Source organism: Clinocottus analis, unplaced genomic scaffold (assembly GCF_023055335.1).
Source record: "Clinocottus analis isolate CAN_PGR_092001 unplaced genomic scaffold, fCliAna1.0.p SCAF_19, whole genome shotgun sequence".
In the NCBI taxonomy this organism is placed as follows: Eukaryota; Metazoa; Chordata; class Actinopteri; order Perciformes; family Cottidae; genus Clinocottus; species Clinocottus analis.
This window is the reverse complement of record NW_027175920.1, coordinates 7,972,953-7,997,965: the sequence shown is the minus strand read 5'-3', so window position 1 is coordinate 7,997,965 and position 25,013 is coordinate 7,972,953. Positions and strand designations below refer to the sequence as shown.

Below are 25,013 nucleotides of genomic sequence, written 5' to 3'. Positions count from 1 at the left end.
CTTTTTCTGTTTCCTGAAGGATATATGTTCCTATAAATTACTTTATTTGAAGAGAACTAATTGTATTCATTGACAGAAGACATGCAGTGCAAAGGGATGATCACTGTATATTAAAGCTGAAGACAAGTGTATCGATATTCTCCACAGACTGTTGGAAGTATACTTCTGGGGAAAATATAAAATAATGAAGTGTGTACTCCAAAACAAGTTATTTCTAACATGCATACTAACATTATTACATTGCTTTAAAACAATCATCTAACAATCTTTATTGTCATATACTTTAAAAGTTATATCTTCCAAGTCTGTGTACTGAATTGTTGATTTTTGCTTTTATACATTTTTATTTATGTATTTGCTTGTATTTCTGTCACGTGTGTGTTTTTGCATACAGGTTTGGTTTCCATACTGATTAAGATCTTACACTCCTGCACAAGCTTTGAGTCAACTTAGTTAAGGACACAGTACAGTAATTGTTGTGAATTATTCACAGTTGATAAAACCATGTATTATAGAGCAGACCATAAGAAGACATCCTACTTAACAAATTTGAAGAGTTTCTCCCTAATCTACTTGTCTTTTATAGATTGTTCCAGTTGTAGAAACAGTGTAAGCTGATGTTACAGTTTAACTCAAAGGACAAAGCAGGGTTATCAATGCAAAACCTGAACAGTGTTGCATTGATTGGCATGCAATCCGCCAGCCTACAAATATATCAATGTCAGAAGAAGACACACATACCAAGCATCTCTGATAAGGTGCAGATAAGGACTGATGATTGATCCTTTTTTTTGTGCAAATGCTGGTCCATCCAAAGGTCAAATAACTAACTTGGCAAAGACAAACAGGTAAATAAATATTCACAGACAGAACTGGCATTAATGGTAAGTGGCTGCCTTCTATGTATCCAATACAGAGTCATTTTGCTTATATGTAAGTTATTTTATTCTTGTTTAAAGTGGTTAGATTGGATATTGCAAACTGTGAATAAAGCTTAAATAGACGCCCTCCTTCAATCAATTCAATGTTTGCCTGTGTAGAAAACGATGAAAAGCCAGTGTGCAAAATGCAGTGAAGCGACTGGTGCAAATCCCTCGTCATGACACGAGCTGCTGTCTGGACCTGTAGGAACGAGCTTGCGCAGCAGTCCACCGCGTTGACTCAACCGCGAGCCCGAGACATCGGCTTCTGTGGTCTGCTGCTGCGAGACAGACGAGCTAACGTTATCGTGACACTTGGATCCGACTGTGGCATTGTTATTTTTTTGTCATTTTTTTCGGGCTATTAGCTAAAGCTTGCTTGAAGCAGGCCAGTCACCAATGCTCCAATTGAGCCACCCTCCCATAGATGTCGATCTAACTTGCTGCAAGCTAGCATTAGCGCGCTGCTGCTCGCCTTCAGACACTGAAGTGGCCACATAAACATGCGGATCATCGAGGCGGAGACCCCGGGGACATCTCTAACGCTAGACACTTTCTGGAGGACGCAATTTTTCGACTAGCCGCCGATTGGACTCTGCAGAGTTTTTGTGTAAATGCTGCTTAATATTTATATATTTATTCTAAACATGTGTAGTTAGCTTAACTCCAATCTGTTAGCCGCGGTTAGCTTCCACTGTGTCGGCGAGCGTAGCTAGTTGCTAACTGCTACAAACAAATAACAAGCTAACCGAACAGTTTCACGTTACCACGAATAAGTGACAAACCGTGTGACACAATTCACCTAGGTATCAGTTATTGATCATTGGGTGTTACCGTCGTGCTAATTACAGTTATTGGGTTAAAAGGGAATGGTTGCTATCTAAGCGGTGATCAGCTGCCATATTTCGGGAGATGCTAACGTCATTGTTAGCGGTTATAAAGGTGGTCGCCTCAGGGAGGGATCGTCTCTGTTCACGAGCTACAGCTCACGTTTCAAATGTGCATGGCGGTTGCCTCAGTTTTCTTGATACATCAATAAACTTCATAACCCCCCCAATAATAAAGGTCGTTAAATTGGCGTTAAATTAGCTTTCTGGTGTTAATTATGTTCTTTGTTTATAGCTTGAATAGCCGGTGTTTAGATGGAAAGCGGTCTGTTTAACGCTAGCTTGCTAGGTTAGGTGAGCGTTGGTTCAGTCACCAGGTCAGTTTGACGTGTGCTGTCGGAACAATTTAGACAAAGTTGCTTAAGTTAACATTAACGTGTAACAGTTGGCAGATCCGAGTCAATGACGGAGTAGTTTAGCGATAAGTCAACCCTCAATCCCCCTCCGTGGTTAGCTTGCGCTACCGGTCAAAAGCGTGGCCGGTGATTTGCATTCCACGCAGGTAACATTAGCTGTTGCCCGGAACTATGAGCACCAGCAGCCTATTTTGATGTCGATATTTTCGACGTACAGGATGTACAAAAAAAGAAGAAAGAAACGCAATGCGTATTTTACTAATGGACTTCGACTTTTTATTGAGTCAGCTAGTCTAGTGTAGGAAATACTGCATGGAACTAGCACATGGCTGCCCTGGGAGTGAATAAGGTGCACAATGTCAGCGAATGGACAGAGCAGCATGCTGCACAAAAGGGCCTTCTCTCTGTTATTCTGCCCATGCAGCAGTTAGCTTTTATATACTCTCCCTGCTTTGGCTCCTGGGCACCATTTCTTTTCACATTTTAAAATAAACCAGTTTTCCACATTGTGCCTTTGCTGTATTTGATACTCTGTTTGCCTCTCTATCGTTAGTGTGCATACAACAAGACCTCAAAAGAAGCTAGAACAATACATTGCCACACATGTTGGACTTTGACTATAAGCTATGTTTGTGATGTCTTAGTTCTGCTAATGTACAGGCATGGGTGTTGCCACGAGTGAGATCAATATGAATTGTTTGTTCACTGTTTGATGATTTGTGTGTTTCAGGGAGGGGTAAAGAACGACAGACCTCAAGGACCAGATTGCCCGCTGAACTTTTTGCCTCTCGGACGTATTGCCAGGGACCATGCTGACCATTCTAGCTGCTGGCTCTGTGTTCTTTCCAGGCCTTTTCCTACTGTCCAAACAATGCCTGAAGTCGATCCCAGCTCTGAGATGGAGCGAAGGAGATGCAGTCATTGTATCCGCCAGGTGAGACCTTCTTAAACTTGTTTATACTTCAATGACAATATTGTTCCTCCAAACCCTCCAGTACTTCAATGGTATTTCTACACCATTCGACAGTGCCATCTAAGTTTTTTTTCCAAGACATAAGTGTAGTTTATTTGTATGACTCAAGTATGGCACTTACATAATTTAAGATCTTTCAAAAGGGCTATACTTTCTTACCATGTGTTGACGAGACGGTCCAAACCCTTCAACGAGAGCGACATTATTTGTAATTATCCAACCATTTTCTGCTCCCAGGTTGGTTTCATCCATTCAGGCAGTCATGGCTTCTTCAGCTGGCTACATTATTGCTTCTTCCTGCGAGGACATCCTGGAGGACCAGTAAGTCAAGAGATGCTCACTAGAATATATCCCATAACCTTAGACCAGTGTGTCTTGTCTTTATTGCGTGAAACAAATCAACTTTTGGGATTTATAATTTCCAAGGCTGCCATTAAAGGGCAGAAATATGTCACTTGATATTAATAAAGGTATAAGCAGTTTTCATTTTGTTCCTTTTAATTTTAGGGGCTTCTTTGTTTATGCTGTTGAATAGATATTCATTATTTCCTTTCTGTTTTTAAAATCTGGCTTCTCTTCTTCTCTACACAGGCATTGGCTGACAAGCTCTTACATCATGTTCGCTGTTCCCTACTTCGTGTACGACGTCTACGCAATGTTCATGTGCTACTGGTACAAGCTTCGGGTCAAAGGGCACGAGGAGGCCTCGGCAGCACCCCAGCATATGAGCACAGCACTGACCAGCTACTTGCGTCGCGAGTTCCTCATGGTGCTGCACCATGTTGTCATGGTCACCGTCTGCTTCCCTGTCTCTGTGGTAACTGTCACACACTGCTCTTTCTTTTGGGCTGAGATTTGAGTCAGGCAAGAGAGAAGTAAAGCACTGGCATATCTGTAGGCATCTGAAAAAAATCATTTTCTTGCATCTCTCAATTGTATACGTATATCACTGTTCACCGTGAACGCAGAATGTTTGTAGAGACATTAAAAATTCATCCACAAGTTTTTCTGGCTCTGGCAAAGTATAAATTACATCTCAAATTTGTTTTACTTGTTTCCACTGGCTAGATATGTATTTATTGAAGGAATGTATTTTTTTCAAATCTACAATGGAACAAAGCTGTATTTGCATTCTTGAAAACTAATCAACCTCTTTTTTTCTCTCTAGTATTGGCGACAAGGAAAGGGAGATTATTTCCAGGGTGTACTGTTCATGGCTGAGCTCAGCACTCCATCTGTCTGCTTAGGAAAAATACTCATCCAGGTTAGTGTCTTGGTTCAGCCTCAAAGTTTGTTTTGGTGCGTTTTTGCATGTGCATGTATCACACTAAAGTTCCACTACACTCTTTACTTCTTCCCCTCACCCTCTCATCCCTGCTCCACCCTCCCCCCCCCTTTCATTCAATTGAGAATATATTTGAGTGATTTCCATATGTCTTGCATGAACCGCGCTGTCAGAAACCCCAGCCATTAATTGGTATCACTGATTGCTTGAATACACGTTGTCGGAGCTGCGCACTCCCCCCGCCCCCCACCCATTTGTTTTATGTTTGTGTGTATAATGTTTCAGTGTCCAGATAAAGGTTTTCCCTCCACTGCTTTCTGCTTGTCCCCCATCTGAGGCTCGCACAGCTGTTAGCCTCTGAATATAGCCCACAGTATTTTGACTGGATATTCAGCAGATACAATATCAGTTGTCCTTCTACACACTTATCACTGAACACCCTGACCCTCCCGTCCCTGGCAACAGTGCATGTGGCCTTTGATAAGCAACTGGCTAAGAGCTGTGGCCTCGTAGAGCCGCCCTCTTGTACCTAAAGAATAAAACACAATAGGGTGAGTATTGATGGGATACCATGTCATTCTAGGATATGAGACTTCTGAAAGGGTTAGAGGAAAACCATTTAAATGTAAATATGTGTACGGTTGTGCTCGGTGTTGACTCACTGAAGCAGGTTGAACGTTGAAGTTAAAAGTAAGTCAAGTTAAGTTATCAGCTGAAAACTAATAGGAATGTAAAACAACAGAAGCACGGCTTCTCTGATCCACTGTCCTACTGCCTCCTGTAGAGATCAGTGTCCAACAAGCAACAAGGCATACGGTGCTCTCCATCGCTACGTGTTCAGTCCATGCAGATAGTATTAACAAATATAACAATGTTTGTTTTAACGGTTAAACAATGGCAAATAAGATTAACACCGTCAGCTTTCACCAAACTGTACTGCTTGCTTTTCTTTCTCCCTCTCTTTCGACTTCTCCCTCTGCTTTTCTCGGTTCTCAGTACAAACAGCAACACACTATCCTGCACAAAGTGAATGGGGCTCTTATGCTGATCACTTTTTTCATCTGTCGAGTCCTCCTCTTCCCTTACCTCTACTACGCCTATGGAAGGTATGTCTGTCTTTCCATCTTTGTTTTCTCATGTTCTGCTGTCTCGCTCAGCTTGGGTAGGTAACTTGCACAGCCACATGATCTCTATCTATTGGCTTATGGATACATGACTCAGAACGCATGTTTTAAAATCCCATTTATGTCTTTTGGATCCAGGTACGCTTCAATTCCCTTCCACATGGTCCCCCTGTCGGTGCCCTGGCACTGTAACCTCGGCGCTGCTCTGCTCATGGCTCCCCAGCTCTATTGGTTCTCCCTAATTTGCAGGGGCGCCATGCGATTATTCACGGGCTCCTCCCGCTCTCAGAGACCAGGTGCGGCCAAGGAGAGGCAGACAGATGGCAATGCACTGCCCCAGCCCGCCAACGGCTACACAACGTGCACCTCAGAGCCTGAGCTGGCCGATCACTAAGAAGAGTGGTGGGGAAGGAGGGAAGAAAGGCGAATGTACCAATGAGTATGTAAAGGAAAGAAAGCTGTGAGGAAGAAGTGAGACTTGAACTAAGTAGCAATATGAAGAGAGCTACAGACAAAGGCCTCAAATATTGCTGAAGTGTTTGTGGCTAGCAATCAAGCTCCTAACAGCGAAAGGATTTGGTTGTTGGCCTTCAAGCACTTCAGCTTTTCAGTTTGTAGAAAACAAGTAGAGTGTTATTGCACTCAGTATTTAAAGATGTCATCTGGCACTCTGACTGATAGGAACATGCACTGACCTGAGAGGAATTTGCCTTGATGTATAGCAAGCATAGGTGGTTATTTCCCTCATGTAGATCAAATTCAGTCCTCTCTGCCTCACGGTATAGGAAGAGTAGGAGAATAGGAATGTATTATATTGTATGTTAGTACATTTGCTGTAGATGGAAGGCCTATTTCAGTTTAGTAATGAAGACTTTCAAAAAAGAAAAAATCCCGGCTAAGCAGTATTTTGACTTGTTAGTGTTTAATATCTGTATCCTCTATGTAGTCACTGTCACTCTAACAAAATGTAACCAACCTGCAGGCTGACTCATCTTTAGAAGGGAGATAATCTCATAAGACTATATTCTGCTGCCTTATCCCTTTTCCCCATTCTTTGCTGTTTCTTTAGGTTTTATTTTTTTATTTTTTTTATCCTCTGAGAAGAAGGAAGAGGCTTCCTCGGACAGAAAAATGTGACGGGTGTACATAACCGATGTAAAAATGTCCTATTTCCACCTCAGTATTAGGTCAATGTTGGTTTTTATTTTATTTTTTAGATTTTGTCTCAAATATGCATCTGATGTTTCTACAGATGTTTTTGAACAATGACATTTCAGCATTCACACAATATTTCACTGTTTTCCCCAAACGTCCTGGCAGTGCTTCTTGTTTCAGTGTAGATATGACTTCATTCCATTTACTGGTATCACAAAGTGTTTTTAGCATACAAGAAAGTGATGCACAGTAGCAGTCACTTTAAGATGAGTGTTTGGTTTTTTTTCATTGGTGCAGACATACATCTGAAAATATCCATTTAATTAGCTGGAATATTTCAGTAAGGGATCCATGAGATTTGAGTATTTATAGCTTTGGCGGGGGACTTTGCCATTTGAAGAGAAACATAACACAACATAAAGTGAAAAATAATCTTGTAGGGAAGCATTCCCTTACAATAAGACATGCAGCACATTTGTCCGTGGCAGCCTAATTTGATGTTCCTCATTTTACATTTGAACCATGATTAAGTTCATCAATTGTTTCAAGCCTTTTAGATTTTATGATATATTTTAAACACTTAGCCATTTATTTGAGCCACTGGTTCTATGAACCTCCGATGAGCTATCTGGCTTTTGGTGGCTGGTTTTATCATTTTAATTTAATTCTTTGAAGTGACTTCACTGTCCTAGAAATTGGTCAAAGACAAATGTATAAAACATAGCTCAGAAACCATCAAGAGAGGACAGCGTGTGCCAAAACATCTGGACAACTGTGGGCATGTTGAACACAGAACAGCCATTCCTGTTCCATGAACTCCTGTGGTACTGCTTCTTGACAAGACAAATATTTGAACTGATGTACTGTATATTCCACAAAATGCTTGTTATTTATTTGTACGTATTTATTTATTTATTTGGTTTGTGGTTTTGAATGCATATTTATGCATACATATACTATATGCTTCTGAGCCTTGTGTGAAGGCTGTATTGTTACTCCAACTTAGCTGAAATATACTTCTCTGTCCTGACCCTGCCTCGAGTCTTTTTTATACTTAAGGATTGTTATTGTGGAAATTTACCAAATTAAATTTTTCAAGATCATAAACCTAATTAAAACGTCACGGCCCATGAGAAGAGAAAGTGAACCACTAGAGGGAACCAGAATCCATGCATTGGCATAATAATGCTGCTTGACGAGCAGTTACATTCTAAGCATGAGAAAGTCATTTAGTATAGATGATGCTTAACATAATGTAAACATCTTAATAGTAGAAAATGTCCCTTTAATATTTCTGTGTAGCAAGCCAATGTGAGAAATGTATGTTAATGAGTAGGGCTGCTTTACTGCAATATTTTTTTAAATGTATTGTTTCTGCATGAATGTAATGATATATTTTAATCTGCTGGGTATGTGTAATACATCTCTAGTTATTTTCACCATAAAAGTTCACAATTTTCAGTATACCACAATATATAATCATGATCGAGATAGTGATCATAATTATTACATAGGATATATGTCATTATCACCCATCGATACTAAACGCTGATTACAACAGTTAACATTATCCAGGGTTAAAATGTTTATTGCAAACATACAAAACACATAGAAAACATACAAAACTTGTTTGATAAAAAAATTCAAGTTTTGAGAAAGCCTGGAAAGCACTTGGCCCCATTTGCCTGTGAGCAAGTCCTCATCTATTAATACTTCAGTATCTCCTCTGTCTCGGGGAGAAGATGGTGTTGGGGTTGCTGTCTCGTTCCCTCTCCTTCTCCCGCTCCTTCTGGCTGTTAGGAGACAAAGCCTCCTCCAGCTTCTTTTCACTCTTGAAGAGATCTCGACCCGTTCGCATGATGTGCTCCTCAATTTTGCGGTGCCGTTTCATGTCGGACAGTACCTTGTCCAGCCGAGCCTCCCTTTTCACAGAGGAGCGGGCTGAAGATCCTGTAAGGGAAGGTGCAAAAATGTCAACCAGATTTCCCAAAACTCCAGAAATCGCTTTTACTGTGCTTTCAGAATACAATAAATCTGCAAAGAACCAAGAAAAAAAAAAAAAAAATTGTTGACTTTGCTTACATGGCTCGTGGTTTTCAAAACATCAGATTTCAGTGTTTTTTACCTGGTGTTCTGCGTCTGTTCACGAAGGAATTTTTCGGAGTGGCTTGCATTTGCTCTTCATCAAAGTCAAACTCAGTTGGACTTGGAGCCCTGTACAAAATAACAGTAATGAGGTTTCACATTAACTGTACACAAACCAAAATCCTAACATGAAATAGGTATACTAACCTGTGGTCTCTCTCTTCCCTCTCTCTTTCCTTTGCTGCATCCCCCTCGTCTTCTCTTTCAGGTGAGGGGGTACGATCAGGAGTAGGGGGCCTCCTGGGTAGGGGCTCAAAGTTCAATTCCAGCATCTCCCCTTTAGAGAGGAGCTCATAGAGTCTTTTGATCTCAGCAGGAGGGGGCATCCAGTTTTTGGGGTCCTCCATTTCCTCGTCACTGTACGCAAGCTCCCATTCATCGTTCACTCCTGCAGCCTGCTTTCCCTCTCCACCACCCAGCCCTGTGTCTGCCTGAGGCTCATCCTTGTGTACTTCTCTTTCCACTGCATCTGTGTTTCCATCTGAGGAGGCAGCACAAAGTCAGAATTATGGCACTTCAATATTACATGATATGCAATGACTTGTTTTTCCATAGGTACTACAGCTGAAGTACACTCTGATGCTGTACATATAACTCAGTATACAGTAATACAGTATTAGCCTTGGGTACAACTTAAACAACTTGCCAAAAGCATTCTTAAATCTTGGTGAAAGAAAACTCAGGCCATGACAAGAGGTATTAAACATATTTTAAACACATGTGGATTGGGGACTTTTCAGAATGAGAGTAAAGACTTTATTTACTGCATATTTACTGCAACTTACTTATTTACTTACTTATTACTTGTTTATCCAAATTTTATTTTATACTTTCTCTTGTATGTTCTCTGTTGTTTCCGCTGTTGTTTGTTGTTGTTCTGTTGTGATGCACCTTCCGCCAGGACAAATTCCTCGTTTGTACTAACTCACGTGTCAATAAAAAGTTTCTGATTCTACTAATGATAACATGTCTTACCTACTGTGTTTGCTTTCAAGCTGTGTGATTTGTGTTTCTTATTGGAGTTACCCGTTTCATCCTTGGGGGTCGTATCCTCTTCTGTGGCAGCTGTCATCTCCGTGTCCTGTTCGTGTGTGTTGCCCTCTTCCTCTTTGCCTGTTGCAGGTTTCTCTGAGTCGCTCACACCCAGAGCCTCTATGCCCTCTCTCAGGGAAGAGTCTGTGGCCTCAGCCTGCATGTTTCCTAATGCTGCTGTGGAACTTAGTAGTCAGATCTGCCAAACACAAGCATGCACAACAGAAAGATACACGTTAGTACAAATGAAAGTAATAGTGAGGGAGGGGGATACATATTTGAAGAGTTGTATTATCCCATAGCGTTTGCAGATTGAAAAGCTAGTGAACAAGGCAACACACTAAACGTGATATGGCATTTATTTGACTTAACTATATAGCTAACGCCAGGCCTAATCGTCCGCTATTTCTGAATAGCAATTTACAATAAGGTAAGGTACGTGCCTTAAATGGTCATTACCGAATGTCCGGTTTGTCGTGGATTCCTGGTGTTGCTGAATGATCAAATTATCTTTCCCAGAGAATACAATCACCAAAGCTCTCCATGAGACTTTTTAGAGCGAATACACGATTATACAGAGACGTAAACATAGCGCCATTTTGGGCTGTGTGACGATCCGCTCGGTTCGGTCAGATCGCGCGCTCCCGCGGATTAAACAGCATGCGGATGGTCCGCCGCCGCCGCGAACAACACACTGCCGTTACGGCGCATGTGTCGTAGCGATCTACTGTTCGGACTACTTCCTGCGCAGCGCGCAGTCGCACAGGGGAGGCCGAGTGTGTCTCGGTCGAAATTTGAATAAGCATGTTTTTCGCTCCACTATTCGCGTTAGCTCCTCAATTAAACAGGTGCTTAAATATATTTATAAATGTTTCTATGCATGATCTTTTACTATAATTTTCAATGCGCGAGCGAGTCGCATAAAAAGAGGACGCCTGCACGTCAAACAGGCGCCCCTGTAAGAGAGAGTTCTGATTGGTCAACAGTCGTTTCCGGTTGCAGGGCTCCTCATTTGAAAAGTGTTCGGTTAACGTTTGAGGGTTGACGTTACGTTTTGGGGGCTCGGTCGCCATTGTTAAAAGACTTATTCTGCAACTTTGCCTGAAGATAAATTTGGATAACAGATGTTTTAAACAAGAAGTCCGTACATAATATTGGTAAGTACAGGCAAAGCGCAGTGTTAGACTCGGTGAAGCAGCGACGTTAGTTATCGCAGCGAGCGTCAGTTATTAGTTAGCTAACTAGCTATGCAAGTAGCGTTATTTGTGAGAAACAAGAATGACGTAAACTATTTGATCTACCGTTTTTAAAGGAACACTTATTTTACTACTGCAATGATTTGTTTGATGCATAATTGCATTCTATTAAAATCTACAGTAAAACACATGTGTTAATAATTTGCTCCACATGTAAACATGTAAACGGATCACTTGGCTCTGTGCGACTATCTAACGCGTGTCCTTTTTCTTTACTAGTCGGTCAGTCATGTCTCGGCGTGTGGCGGTGTCCGATGGAGCAAATAAGAAAACGTCCAGGGTTCGGGTAGCGGTTCGTCTGCGACCTTTTATGGGCAACCCAGACGAGAGAGCAGAGGGTCCGTGTGTTAAAGGTCTGGACTCGCAGAACCTGGAAATAATCAACTGGAGAAACGCGACAGAAACAGTCAAATACCAGTAAGTGTCCTCGGCATCTCAGCACTTGGCTGTGCTCTGTGTTCATGTATTCTCGTTGATAGCTGTAATTATTGTCCCAACAGTTTTGATGCTTTTCATGGTGAGCAAACTACGCAGCAGGAAGTGTTCTTGTCATCAGTGAAGTCCATTTTACCTCACATACTAAATGGACAAAATGCCTGTGTCTTTGCCTATGGACCAACAGGAGCTGGTACGTCACTGAGATATTGGTTTTGTTGAGTTGTATTGTTTTTACTTTGTTGAATATGTATTATAATCAAGGTGTAACATGTCTCAAAAGTTCACCAAACAGAATCAGCATTATTGGCCATGGAGTTTGACTCCGGTTAGACATTGCTCTTGTCGTGTACACAGACAGATAAATATAAAAAAAGACAAGAGGGTAAAAGTTTAAGCCCTATAATGTTTATATAGACACAATTTGATCTTAACGTTAACTCTGTTTTTGTATATGAATTGCTCAGTTTCCAAATTACATGTTTTGCTCACTAACTCCTAACAATCTCTTTTATAGGTAAGACCCACACCATGATGGGCAGTTCAGATCAGCCAGGTGTGATCCCCCGATCGGTTCGCGAGGTCTGCAAGCTTGTCAAAGCGAAAGATGACAGTGAAGGATGGGGCTATAGCATTGGCATGTCTTATTTGGAAATTTACAATGAAAAGGTATACATGGTAGTGTGATCTGGTAGTTTCATGCTTTCTGTCTAAGTTAAATTGTTTAATGTTGTAAAAGAGTGAAACAAGGTTTTTGACCGGAGTTCAAAATCCAAGTTGAGCACACACTGAACAGAGCCATTGGCGCAATCTGGCAACATCTCTTTGCATTTGCGAGCCCATCTTGGCATTTATGTTACTAATAAAGAGAAGGCGACCAAATTTAGCCATGTCATTGTTTATCTGTAAGCTATTTTGTGTATTGCAAATGTGTTTCAAATCGGACTACCACCTGGCTTTTCCTTTTTTAATGATTTGTAAATCTTAATATTCTGTTCTAAGAAACTGCCACATCTGTGTTTTTTTAGTACGGTGCTTTTTTAATGTTTGAACATGCAAAATCTGTGTCTTTCTCAGGTGCTAGATCTTCTTTCGCCTAGCTCCATGGATTTGCCAATCAGAGAGGATAAGGACAAGAACATCTTTATCCCTGGCCTCACTCATACAACCATCTCCTGCTTCTCAGATTTTGACAAACAATTTGTGCCTGCCAGCTTCCATCGCACTACAGCCTCTACCAAACTAAACCAGCACTCTAGCCGTAGCCATGCTGTCCTCCTCATCAAGGTTTGAAATTTATTCGGATTAAGTTGAAGAAAAGACTATTTGTTCTAAGTCAAACGGCATCTTCAACAGGTCGTGGCTTCTTACCAGTAGGTTAGGTTTTGGTAGCTGATGCTGAAATCAATTATCTCTTGCAAGACTCCCACTTGCAACATATGTATGGATGGATGTAGATATAGATATCTCTCTATCTATAGATATAGATTTATATAGATAGATTCTAAAACTGTCCCACCTTTTTTTATCTCCCTGTGTCCCCTCTCCCGAGCATTTGTCACGTCTGACCTGTGCCATTACCCATTTGAAATCTTAATCTTGTCAACTGTCTAGGTTGTTCGGACTCAGCGTGCCGTGCCCCACAGACAACAGACGGGGAAGCTGTACTTGATTGACCTGGCTGGGTCTGAGGACAACCGTCGCACTGGCAACCAAGGCATCCGCCTGAAGGAGAGCGGTGCCATCAACCTGTCTCTCTTTACTCTCAACAAGGTGGTGGACTCGCTTAACTCGGGCACTGCCGTCCGTGTGCCCTACAGAGACAGTAAACTGACACGGCTGCTACAGGACTCTTTGGGTGGCTCGGCTCACTCGGTCATGATCACCAATATTGCACCCGAGTACAAATACTATTTTGATACTTTTAGTGCACTCAACTTTGCCTCCAAATCCAAGCTCATTGTGAACAAGCCCTTCACCTGTGAAACTGTGGCTGTGCCTGTGCTGACAGGTGAGTAAAACTGAGTGAGACACGACCTCGCCTTTCTTATTCGGATTGCTTTGAAGTATAGAAGGCCATTTAATGGGCTGAGAAAAGGAATCGCTGACAGAATGAGTTGCAAGGCCAATAAGGAGCATTTCTGTTACAACCCGAGAGGATGGAGACTATGAGTAAACAGTTCATTTTATTTTGCATAGACCAAAGTTAAAATTTGCCTCGGAGGGATTTACAATTTGTGCACATAAAACATCCCTGTCCCAGGCTCTCACATCAGGAACCAAAAATAAAGTAGAGAACTTTTTCATGGGCAAAATAAAATAAAACTCCCTCTTCCTGGATGGACCGAGGCAATAGATGACTAACGTAACAGAGTTACAACACATTCAATGAATATGACAGAAATGATTCATGTGATGAGTAATAGGAATAAACCACGATCCATGTCAGCAGAAGGAGGTAGAGAGGCGGGGTATCAGCAGGGCCGCCATGGCAAGAGTTTATGAGCGTGATGGATGTCCTTTTTAAAATGTTTTGTTTTAACACCTGAAGTTAACTATTTCAATGTTTTTTTTCTTCTTTGATAGCATTGCTTTAAATATTCATGATGCAGTTATCCCGTGTGGTATAGTTCTGGCACTGCTAGGCAGCCTTGACTGATGCTGTGCCATCTTCATCTGAATTGCTTTACACTCTAGAGATCCCCACAAATGGTCTTGACTGACTGCGCTGAATACTAAACTGTTAATTTCCCTTCTACCTTCTTCTCCAGTGAAGCGGGCCAAAGAAGACTGTGAGGCAGGGGGGTCTGGCACTGAGCCGCCGAAGAAGAAGCAGAAAAACAAGAGGAAAACCGAACAGGATGATTCCTCACCATCTTCATCTTTTCACAGGTTAAAGATCACACACGCATTAAATAAAGTCCACACACTATAGCAACTTCAACAAGCCATAGCCTTAATTCAGTGGGACAGTTTTATAGCTAGTGCAAAAAGCAACTCTCTCTGCAGTGCTCCCATTGGCTACAGCTGCTGTGTCTTCTGCAACCTCATTGGGAAAGATAGAAACACTGCCATCCGCTATCATGTGTATGAATCTGTCTGTCATGAAGCTTGTCACCCTTTTGATTTCGGAGTGAATTTCAAAGGCTTTGTCCACACTGCCATCCCTCGTTGTCGACTTATTCTCTTTCTGGATTTTTGTTTTGTGTGTGTTTTTTATTTCAGTACGTCAGAACCATCAGTGATCGAAAGACTTTTAGCGCTGGAGAAGCTGATGATGAACTGCCAGGACAAAGATAACCTCGGCATGCTGAAAGATGTAGCCCAGTCACGCAAGGAGATCCAGGTGATAACACATTGTGACATTAAAACTTGAGTTTATCCACCTGGTTGTCATGATTGGTTTTAGTCATTTATATCTGCACAACATTTGTCTCTGTCTGTAAGAGATTGCTCATGGATATTTGATAGCCAACCTTGCCACTGTTATATTTTTACAGGAGCTCAAAGAGAAGCAGAAGGAGTACGAGAGCAAGGCCATGCTATTCAGTCGTTTGGGTGGAGAGGGGTCCAGTGCCAAACATGAGCCTATCTTTAAGAACAACACAGCTCCTCTGCAAAGAAAACACTCAACAGCCACAAAAGTAAAGCAGCAGGCTGTGGTCCAGCCCCTACAAGGTTGGTTAGAAATGTTCATTTGGATGTAACTTAACTATACACAATTCAATTTTTATGACTTTTTAGATGACCGTCAAATATAAATGAGTTTCATTTCCTCTAATGGGGAACACTTGCAGAGATTCACCATATCAACACTAAACATATCTGACACTACTCTTTAAATTGCCTGAGACTACGGAAGAGCTACGTGAAAAAATGACCTTGGAAAAACCTTTTTTCCTGTTCTGTAATCATCTTCCATTACGTTATTTTCTAAAGAGTAGTCACCCACTAATTCTATCATGTTGAATCACTGGAGATATTGATGAGCTGCAATGTGATACAAGAGCTCCGTCTACAATATAGAAGCCAGAAGATGTATCCAATGACGATGAGGAAGAAATATTTTTAAAGCCCTCAGCAGTTTGGGAGTGAGACAAATACCTTTTTTGAAATCTCACTAGCCCCTAAACAAGTATGACATTTTAACTGTTTCAATACCCTCACTCGGTTCTAATATTTTAATTGTATCAGATTGGGTGCTAATGTGTAGCATAGCTTGAATAAAACATAAATGTGTGTGGTTTCCTCCCTGTCAGTGTCCCAGCTCCAGCCTCTTCAGCAGCTTACTGTTGTCAAAAAACAGTCGGTCTGTGTCAAGAAGAAAGAGAAGAAGATTTTCGACCTGGTTGAGGTCAGCATTCAAGCCGTGGCTGTGCACTTAGCTTGACAAGTCTGCAGACTTGCAAGCAGCAGATACAAGCTGACATAGTGCATTATGCTCAATTTAGTTTTTTTGTCTCAACTGATGCTGCAACATCTCAGATTTATTAGGTCAAAATTAACCTCCTCTATAATAAGACAACATGATGTATACAATTTGACAGTTAAAAAAAAATCTTTCCATGTACAATTTTTATAATTGTGTAAAATGCCATTGTAGTATAACTGCATGTATCTCTTCTCTCACTCACTCAGCCTCCAGATGGTAAAGAGAACTTTACGGAGACTGGTTGGGAATTCCAACTTGATGCATCTGTGCTGGAGCACTCGAGACAGAAGATCCTGCATGTGCTCAATACGGGCACCCTAAAGGAGCTGAAGGGTCTGCAGCAGATCGGTGATAAAAAGGCAAAGCTCATCCTGGGCTGCAGGGAGATCCACGGTCACTTCATAAAGGTTAGAGGAAATGTTGAGCGCACATCTGGTTTTAATCTTTGTAACTCCTCCAGAGTGATGCTTTGTATATTTTCAATTACTTTAATTATGCCTTTTTAATTTGCAGTTGGAGGATGTGATGAAAGTTGAGGGGATGACGGCAAAGAGATTTTCCACCTTCATGAAGGTAAGCTAATTGTGAGGAACTCCTGTCCCAGGAGTGCTTTTGTGAGGTAAAAAAAAATGTTGCATGCAAGTTGACTCAGTCCAGGACAACTCTCATTTCTTGGATTTTTTTTTTTTCTTCTTCTTCTGAGTGGCTCCTTCATTAGGCTGAGGAAGTGGCATCACAGACAGCCCAGATCTTATTTCAAGAAGACCAATCAATTTCACACATATTTTTACATCCATATTCCCTCACTTGCTAGCTGATGGGCGGGCTTGGTCCTGGTGCTCGTCTTCATTTTGGAACTAGCTGATGCACAATCTCATCCTCTTCAAAGTCACTGTCAGACTCTGAATTTTTATAAATGTGATCCTCACATTCTGAAACCTCTTCCGCTACATCATCATCATCATCAAAAGCTTTTCTCTCTTCCAAAATCAATTGCAAGGCTCTCTGAGCAGAGAATCGTTTGGCCACCTTGATCAGTTGCAAAAGCAATGTGTTGAACAACCAACTTTTAGGTAGGCAAAAGAACAACTGCCCCACAAACAGAAGTGGAGCCTTTTCATACACAGTTTATCGTCACAGGTTCGTCTCCCCTCCTCCTAACATCTGATTCGCTCTATCCTGTCAGGAGGAAAATCCCATGTTCTCATCTTTTCTCGCAGAAAGAGACGTGCAGCGTCCAGTCTGCTTCTCTCTAACGTCAATATACTGATAAACAGGTGTGGATGTTGAGAAGTGCAGGCGTGTGACTAAAGTTCCCTTGAAAACCAGACATTTCTAGACACAACTACAGCTGCCTAGCTGTGTTGTACTGACCTTGCTAACATAATCTGAACTTCACTAGACATGAATATGAAAAGCATCTACAGGAATTTTAGATGTATATCATCAGAAGGTACACAGGACCTACAGTGTGTGGGGTCATTGAAAAATTCTTCCGATTTATGTTCTTTACAGAAAATTCTTTTGATTTATAAAAAAAATAATAATAATTAATAAATAAATAAAATCTGGTCCCACATACCCGAACACCACACGAGGGTTAATTGTTGAGTTTCTGTGCGCTTGACCCGTCACAGCGAGCCTGTCACGTGTTTACTGAACCCGAAGGCCACGCGTGAGAAACTGCAGTAACGTGAGGCGAATAGTGGAAACCCGCGTGACCGCGTTGGTGTCTTTACGGTACAGACGACCTCTGCGCGAGGCGAGCAACGGGTCGGCGGCTCACGTTGCTGCAAGCTTGAAAAGGGAGGAGTAAGCAATTTTGGTTCACGACTTAATGGTGTCAAAACGAATATCGTAATTGCGTCAGCCTCAGCTGTACGTTCAGTTTCATGCTGAAGACGTTACACATTGTAACTACTAAAGTCCAGCATGTTGTCACTGAGCAAGTCGCTAGCTTGCCGGTATAGTACGTTCACAGTGGTGGCGAGTTTTTGCCCATTGTGCAGTTTTTACTGACGATCTTGCGTTTTCTCTCTGTACTAATATCCACTCTCTTTATTCCACTAGGCAAACATCCTGAGCGCCATGGGGACGTGATCTGTTCATTTTTTTTAAAATTGTTTTTTGAATGTGTTTTTTTTCTTTTCTCCTCATTTTATCAAATCATTTAGCGTTTTGTGATTCTTTTTAAGATGTTTTTGTAGTTGCCATATAGTTACCAGCTGGTGGCGCACTGCTGCTTTTTTTTATAAACATCTCACGTGTCATTGAATGTTTTGCGTGTTTATTTCATCGCCATAAGGACGCTCTGATGGTCACGTTCCCACTACCCGATGTGCACTTCTCGCCTCATCAATAAACCACCCAGTCTGGGCTGGTAGTCATCACCTATTTCTGTTTTAAAAAATAATAAACTAATTGGGCTAATTGTTTAACTTTTGTTTTGTTCAGATACCCAAGGACAAGTCTTTATCACCAGATGATGTGACGTAGCATCAGTTGATACATATTGGGTGTGAAAAGCAGTTTTCTTGGGTTAAGGGAAAAAGGAAGCTATAATCCAGCCTCCCCCTCCTCGTTTTCACTTTTCATCTCTCTCACACACATACACACACACACACACACACACACACACACACACACACACACACACACATACACACACACCCCTCCTCTTTGACTCCGGAGACTCCATCCATCCCAGCACACTGCGCCGGAACGAGGCGCCACACCTCCGCGTCTCCAGCTTTCACATCGAATAAAAAGGAAATTGTAGGATTTTACTTCGTACACGCGGCTGTAGTCGAGATGTTGGGTCGTGTCTGATTCTTTTGGCTTTTTTTATTGCACCTGATAACGATGTCAAAACTCGGCACGCTCCGGCTTCGTTGAGAGGCGCTGGAATAAACAGGTCAGTTTGCGTTATATTCATACAACCACCGTCTCTCCACCTGGTATTGGTTTTAAAATGCTAGATTTATATCCAGTCATGGTTTGCAATACGTGCAAAAATCCATTGCAAGCTGTACGTGTTGTTTTTCCCTATTCAAATGGCGAGCAGCAGGCTAATTAATACCCCCCTCCTCTTGCACTCGTTTCAGAGTATTCCTCCTTTGTCCTCGTTTTTATTTTCATATGCTCCGTCTTTTTTGTCTTTTGTACTGTGCCCAACGACCCGCCACCATATGCATGTTAGCTCTTGTGTACACACGGTGAAATAATGGTATTTACACACCTGCGCGGAGATGGCTGCTCTACTATCGTTTGAAAGGAACCTGCGCTCCTTCTGCCTTTTGTACTCTTCGTGTCATTGTGACCTGCTTTCATTGTTACCTGAGAGAGATGGTCTGCTGTTTCACTGTGTGCTTTCTGTTCACCTTAAATCCAGTTATTTACATTTCTCCATGCCATAAGGATGATCATAAATGTAATGCAAGGTGAGGAGGCTTATGGTGATCTTGAGCTCGGACTCTAAATCTGCTAAAGCAGCATGTAGTGTGTGTGTGTGTGTTTATGAGGATGGGCTGAATCTTATGATTTACTATTTGATAAAGTATAACCCCAGCGTTTTGGATTGATTAATTTTTTTACCTCCCTTGAATGGGATAAAGGATATTCAACACATTTTTGAATAACAAGACATTTAGTCAAACTAATTTGGCCAACAATAACAAAGCATTTTCGTTGTTGTGAGCCAATTTTTCGTTAAATTATCAAAAGGGTCGTCTTCTCCAGTCATTTGGCATTGCTCTCCATTTTACTGATCAAAACGGATGCGAAATAATCATATCATGTTTTAATTTAATTTCACACGTTCCTCTTCCTGCGCCTACATTACCCACAATGCTATTCGACCAGCGGCAGTTCGGTCGGAGACATGCCGCTAATGCAGGTTTTGCGCATCTCCCTCTGAAACCACAAAAAAAAGCTGTTTTGACATACTTGGTTGTATTCCCAAAGAACTGTGAAGAGACTGAGTTTCCCTTTAATGAAATACGGTGTTTCATGAATATCACATTAGCAATGGCCAAAAACATATTTAAAAAACAAATGTTACTGAATATTCAAGACATTCTTTAGTAATAAACCAACATCTGTGACGGTCACTGTCGATGAAAAATGATGAAAGACATGTTATTGGACACATTTAACTTAACTGTAGATTTGCTTTCTGTTAAGCAGAGCAACGTGAAGGTCAGAGTGACAGTTGGCCAGAGAAAAATAACACGCCCTAAATATTAAGTTAGATTGCTAATTACAAAGATGTGGGTCTGTTTTGATTCTCTAAACCTAATCCTATTAACGTTTATATTGTTGTGGAAAATGAACTCTGCTGCCAAGACAAGTGTTGTCCTCATATTGCAAACAAAACAATCATATTCTGCCATGTACATTATTAATAATGTAAGCTTTTATTTGTTTAGAATTAAATAACATTTAACTTTAGTTTGAAAAAAGTTAAACACTGCATTTCCCACAAAAGTTAGACCCCTTCAGCATAAAGGAAAGATGCATCTTTCCCTCCTCCCTTTTAAATCTCTCTTTTCTACCACAATAATTTGGGATGGAAGGAAGCATCTTCTGTTCATAAAGATGCTTAAACTCATTTTTTGGCCTGCAGGTGAACTACAGGGAGCACTCTCAGGACTGGACCACCAACAAAGGCTTAGTTTTTTCCTAGTCAGCATGGCTGTGAACACGATGCCAGCCCCCGCCATTTGGTCCGAGGAGGAACAGCCGTCGCTGCTGGACCAGGAGGACTCTCTGTCGAGCCAAGCCGCCGTCTCCGTGCCATCATGCCCACCGGTTAGAGCAGAACCGCTCATCCACAGCAGCAGCAGCAGCCCGGTCTGCACACGGCCCCCTCGCAGCAAATCCAAAGACGAGCTCGTCATAGTCATCAACGAGAAACTGAAGAACAGTAAGTGACTGAGTTTGACCTCCAGTTAAGGCAGCGGGTGGGTGGAGGAGGGGATGGTCATACAGCTGCTTAGTCAGCTCACCCAGAGAAAGTCAAGTGCACAACAGAGCACACACACACACACACACACACACACAGACACACACACATTTGCCTCCCAATGTTTTAAACATTTGCCCCTCCCTTTTCATCCCCCATGTGTAGGTAATGGGATCCACCCAACATCCGCAGAGTGCACGTCTCCGGTCATCTGCTCTCCTCCCAGAAGGCAACACTCCATTTCTTACCCCCATCACAACAAGACCAGGAAGGGGAGCAGGGCGAGCTCCATCGGCTACACCGCCTTCTCCCCCAGGCCGTCGATCTCTCGCCACTCCAGCATCGCCACCAACCCACCGTTGGACCGGACCAAGATTAAAGACTACCTCCTCCTATCTGTGCTGGCCTGCTTCTGCCCCGTCTGGCCCATCAATATTGTGGGATTTGTTTACGCCGTCATGGTGAGAACCGGATCTTTTGTCTGTATTTTTCTCTCTTAATAGACACATGTATCAAATCACAGCTAACAGATGGTTCAACCTTCTCCTTCAGTCCAAGAACAGTCTTGAGCAGGGAAACTTGGACGGCGCCGTGCGCCTGGGACGTGTAGCCAAGATGCTCTCCGTGGTGTCGCTAGTAGGAGGGACGGTCATTATCATCGCCTGCATTGTCAACTTGGCGAGTGAGTGTCCCAGATCTGATCTATAAACCTTCATTTTCACCTTTTCATCCCATGTGTGCAGTGAGTTTGTCCCTTGAATTTGTCGTAATAGCGCTGCTACCTCTGAGCCTCCTGGTCCAAACAGCTGCTCACAGTACAATATTTTGCTCTGTTAGCACAATCTGACTGTATTCACTGACATTATTCCCCAATTTTGCACAATATTACACTGGGTGCAATGCCCGCACAGGTCTTTAGACACTGTGACACTATAGGACCTGTGCCAACCCTTTACTAAGATCAGAGCATTTTTATCAAATCTATATTTTCGGGCATGTTTTATTTCTTTGCAGGAGTGGCCTCTAGCTGCAATCAACTGCATGCCTCAGTTTGCTGTGTGTCTATGATTTGTGGAATTCACTTTCTGTTGCATGCCTTCCCCTGTTTGCTTGTACAAAGTGTGAAGTCTTGCTGTCCCGGTACCATTTATATTCATATCTATAATGTCTGCCAGTGTGTGAGTTGTTGACATGACCACGAAAAAAATGTACATTTATTACACAAAATAAATGGATTCTGCTAACAGATCAGCAAATATGACTTATTAGAGATTTGTAAAGAAAGGGACTGGAATTTGTGTTTTACAGTAATTCATGTACAAATATATACATGCAGGGGCAGTGTCAGTTAAATTATTATTTGCCTTCTGACTTCAGTTCAAGCAGCTTCTTATCTGTACTCTTGCTTTTGAATGCAGTCTGTTGGGTCTCATTAAGCCAAGAGATGTCCTAGTTAACTTAATGGTTGGAAGAGCAATTGTACACAACTTTAAGGGTCCTGAGACTCAACAACCAGTGTGTTTCTCATGACATAACTTGTCCTCTGTGGTCTGTGAAAGTCTATCCATCCATATCAAGTTGCAGAATATATAGCTCTTCAACTAATACACTTCCTTTTCTTTTTTTAGTAAATGTGAAAACCTGAGTTTCATCCCAGGATGAAACTGGATAAGGCAACTGACCGTCTGGCCCTCACCACCGTCTTTACTGCCTCGTCATTACCTGGATGTGTGACAAATATTCACCCGATATACAGTGCTTACTTGTATTTCTGTAATCTATATAAATCCCTCTTTGCTATTGGAAGAAAATAAAATATGCAAATGCTGCTGCTCTAAGTCGGGAGGGGGTTGTCTGTTAGATGGAGAAGGGAGTAGTCTAATCTGCCCCTTCGTATTCTGGTCAACACATTCAGAACAATTCTCGAGAAACACTTCCCAACATCACCTACAGAACTGACTCAGACAAGGTGGACGAGAGATTATGGAGACCAGTGGAGGTGTTCCCAACGTAAAATGGGAAGATTGCCTCCCATCTACAGCGTCACATGCAACAAAATGTCTGCCATCGTCCATCCATCCCTGCAGCCAACGACAGGACACATCAGAGCTTCAGCTTGCCGTTAAATCCCCTCGGATACATGGCGAGGCTCTGGGATTTGTTGTTGCATTGAAATCAAAGAGCAGAAATTCACCCAATTCCCTCGCAGAGAAGAAACACTTTGAATCGTAGTATGTCCTCTTGTATCTCACTCTTCTCCGTGGTTTTCCTGCCCATACAGCTTGTGTTTGAGAGCGAGTATGGGTGGTAAAATAGGCTTATGAAGGACTAGCTACGAGTGCTAAACTGGAAAGGATTATGGAAAGTCTCGCACAGAAGGCACAGTCATCACTGCAAGGAAAATGTGTGCCAAAAAAGATGTAGAAGGAAAGTTCCTTGCTTTGTAAAGACCCAAATGATCACAGCAATGTTGTCGAGAGGAAAAGTGTTTTTTGCTCTGCTGCAAACTTTAATATATATCCGCTGACACCACTGACCACTGTGAGCCGGGGAAGGGTACATGCTCACAAAAAAACAAACGCACTGTAGCAAGACATTCCTTTTACAGTGAAGCTAATTATGATACGTATGTACTGTTTTTATAATGTTTGTAAAAGATCATTTTGAAACGGAACTTCATAATGTGAAGCTCTCGAAGTGCTCTGCCGCGGTTGACAGATGATGGTAGCATTATATGCATCCGGGAATCCATATTTGATTAACAAATTAAATAGCTTGTGATTGCAGTCAAAGCTGGTGGCTCTTGCCTCAGTCTGCACCCACAGGTCGCTTGTACTTTCAAACCAAACATATTGTTTTTGTTTTTTTGTTCGTCGAAAAATCCCTAAAACGGCAATGAACACCTTAATTATGTGCCCATGTTGTTTTCACAGTGGGATGCTGTCTTTTGAATTTGTAAATCACTGGTCTAAACATGGTTTTTATAGGTGTGAGATATGAACAGCACTATGCTGAGCACTACATTAAAATCTGATTCAATATTATCATTATCATTGTTATTATGATTCTATATTTACTATGTATCCTTAACTAACCTCTAATCTTAATCTACCTGTGATTCTCACTGTGATCTGAAACCACTGGGTTTCATGGAGAATGGATACAACTCCTTATTTATTATACCTTGGATTTTGAATCATGTACAGATACAGAAATCTTGAGCTCACACCTGGAGAAAATCTTCTGTAATGATCCTCAGTTCACACTTAATATGTAAATTTAATTGTAATCAACAATTGATGTATTCTGCAGATTTAAATCTCAATATTGTGATAATTATATAGTTGATATGAGTTAGCATTAAAGTAGTTATGGTCCAACATAGGCACAGAAACTGACAGTCATTGTGTTACCACTAAGCTTCTATAATCTTTGTGGTTATTGGCATGCTGTGGATTTTGATTAATGTTTGACAATAGAAAATGAAAATGACAAAGATTAACTGGCATTTGGAATATTATACTTCTGCGGCACATTCATAATAAAGACAAAATGCATGCAACGTGTTTTCATTGTATTTTGCAGAGATAAAGACCCACAGTAAAGATTAAAGAGATTTGTTTTTTGTGGGGGGGAAATAAGTGTCAGAAGTGAGCAATATCCAGAGAGCTTAGCCACTGAGAAGAGATTGCAGTTGAGCAGATGAGCCGGGGAAACATTAATGTAGTTGTCCGTACTTTTATAGTGCGTAAGCTGAAGGGATTGAAAGCGCATGCTGTTTTCAGGAAGAGCAAAATGCTGAAGGAAGAGGCATTGAGCTGAGGAAATACATTTAGTGCTGAAGTCTCAGATGACTTTAACTAAATCAAAGCAAAAGTAAAGACACCTCATTATTTTCTTTGAGGTGTTTTAAACCCTTAGAGCTATTACCATTTGCTGCTTCCACTGAGTATTTAATTTATGTGCATTCATAACAGGAGCAGCAAATGAGCAATATTTTTGCGAATATATATATATTTTTAAAGTAGGCTGTTTTTATTGTTAGTTATT

At 41.5% G+C, this 25,013-nt stretch overlaps 4 protein-coding genes across 5 annotated transcripts; 3 read left to right on the top strand and 1 right to left on the bottom strand.

Moving 5' to 3' along the window:
* The first annotated feature begins 1,122 nt into the window (after positions 1 to 1,122).
* Positions 1,123 to 7,730, top strand: tlcd3bb (TLC domain containing 3Bb). Its single transcript, XM_068582751.1, has 7 exons — positions 1,123 to 1,530; positions 2,894 to 3,097; positions 3,374 to 3,457; positions 3,728 to 3,953; positions 4,305 to 4,400; positions 5,418 to 5,527; positions 5,684 to 7,730. The coding sequence occupies exons 2-7, from the start codon at positions 2,973 to 2,975 to the stop codon at positions 5,937 to 5,939; spliced, it is 897 nt and encodes a 298-aa protein (XP_068438852.1). The 5' UTR covers positions 1,123 to 1,530; positions 2,894 to 2,972; the 3' UTR covers positions 5,940 to 7,730.
* A 546-nt stretch (positions 7,731 to 8,276) lies between these two features.
* On the bottom strand, positions 8,277 to 10,545 carry pagr1 (PAXIP1 associated glutamate-rich protein 1). Of its 2 annotated transcripts, none has more exons than XM_068582755.1 (5): positions 10,321 to 10,545; positions 9,872 to 10,076; positions 8,993 to 9,326; positions 8,826 to 8,914; positions 8,277 to 8,650 (listed from the first exon to the last, which is right to left on the bottom strand). In XM_068582755.1, the coding sequence occupies exons 2-5, from the start codon at positions 10,038 to 10,040 to the stop codon at positions 8,415 to 8,417; spliced, it is 828 nt and encodes a 275-aa protein (XP_068438856.1). In that variant the 5' UTR covers positions 10,041 to 10,076; positions 10,321 to 10,545; the 3' UTR covers positions 8,277 to 8,414. The 2 variants fall into 2 exon arrangements, with proteins under 2 accessions (XP_068438856.1, XP_068438855.1); XM_068582754.1 differs by having other exon boundaries at positions 8,278 to 8,650; positions 10,337 to 10,545.
* Positions 10,546 to 10,813: 268 nt separating this feature from the next.
* Positions 10,814 to 18,270, top strand: kif22 (kinesin family member 22). Its single transcript, XM_068582729.1, has 13 exons — positions 10,814 to 11,034; positions 11,353 to 11,550; positions 11,634 to 11,761; positions 12,086 to 12,237; positions 12,646 to 12,855; positions 13,183 to 13,579; positions 14,340 to 14,460; positions 14,794 to 14,914; positions 15,069 to 15,246; positions 15,828 to 15,922; positions 16,207 to 16,407; positions 16,514 to 16,573; positions 18,071 to 18,270. Exons 2-13 carry the CDS (start codon positions 11,363 to 11,365, stop codon positions 18,098 to 18,100), a joined length of 1,881 nt encoding a protein of 626 aa, XP_068438830.1. The 5' UTR covers positions 10,814 to 11,034; positions 11,353 to 11,362; the 3' UTR covers positions 18,101 to 18,270.
* Positions 18,271 to 18,403: 133 nt separating this feature from the next.
* Positions 18,404 to 24,587, top strand: prrt2 (proline-rich transmembrane protein 2). The gene is made up of 5 exons (XM_068582757.1): positions 18,404 to 18,914; positions 20,625 to 20,924; positions 21,129 to 21,424; positions 21,516 to 21,645; positions 22,592 to 24,587. Exons 2-5 carry the CDS (start codon positions 20,690 to 20,692, stop codon positions 22,606 to 22,608), a joined length of 678 nt encoding a protein of 225 aa, XP_068438858.1. The 5' UTR covers positions 18,404 to 18,914; positions 20,625 to 20,689; the 3' UTR covers positions 22,609 to 24,587.
* Positions 24,588 to 25,013: the final 426 nt, after the last annotated feature.

Excerpts from the sequence above, each read along its gene's own strand:
- kif22 (XM_068582729.1), top strand. The coding sequence starts at position 11,363 with ATGTCTCGGCGTGTGGCGGTGTCCGATGGAGCAAATAAGAAAACGTCC. Across the intron at positions 13,580-14,339 it reads GGCTGTGCCTGTGCTGACAG|TGAAGCGGGCCAAAGAAGAC; the intron begins GTGAGTAAAACT and ends CTTCTTCTCCAG. Across the intron at positions 15,247-15,827 it reads TGTGGTCCAGCCCCTACAAG|TGTCCCAGCTCCAGCCTCTT; the intron begins GTTGGTTAGAAA and ends CCTCCCTGTCAG.
- tlcd3bb (XM_068582751.1), top strand. The coding sequence starts at position 2,973 with ATGCTGACCATTCTAGCTGCTGGCTCTGTGTTCTTTCCAGGCCTTTTC. Across the intron at positions 3,458-3,727 it reads GAGGACATCCTGGAGGACCA|GCATTGGCTGACAAGCTCTT; the intron begins GTAAGTCAAGAG and ends TTCTCTACACAG. Across the intron at positions 4,401-5,417 it reads TAGGAAAAATACTCATCCAG|TACAAACAGCAACACACTAT; the intron begins GTTAGTGTCTTG and ends CTCGGTTCTCAG.
- pagr1 (XM_068582755.1), bottom strand. The coding sequence starts at position 10,040 with ATGCAGGCTGAGGCCACAGACTCTTCCCTGAGAGAGGGCATAGAGGCT. Across the intron at positions 9,327-9,871 it reads GACCCCCAAGGATGAAACGG|ATGGAAACACAGATGCAGTG; the intron begins GTAACTCCAATA and ends CTGCCTCCTCAG. Across the intron at positions 8,651-8,825 it reads GAACAGACGCAGAACACCAG|GATCTTCAGCCCGCTCCTCT; the intron begins GTAAAAAACACT and ends CTTCCCTTACAG.
- prrt2 (XM_068582757.1), top strand. The coding sequence starts at position 20,690 with ATGGCTGTGAACACGATGCCAGCCCCCGCCATTTGGTCCGAGGAGGAA. Across the intron at positions 20,925-21,128 it reads CAACGAGAAACTGAAGAACA|GTAATGGGATCCACCCAACA; the intron begins GTAAGTGACTGA and ends CCCCATGTGTAG. Across the intron at positions 21,425-21,515 it reads GATTTGTTTACGCCGTCATG|TCCAAGAACAGTCTTGAGCA; the intron begins GTGAGAACCGGA and ends CTTCTCCTTCAG.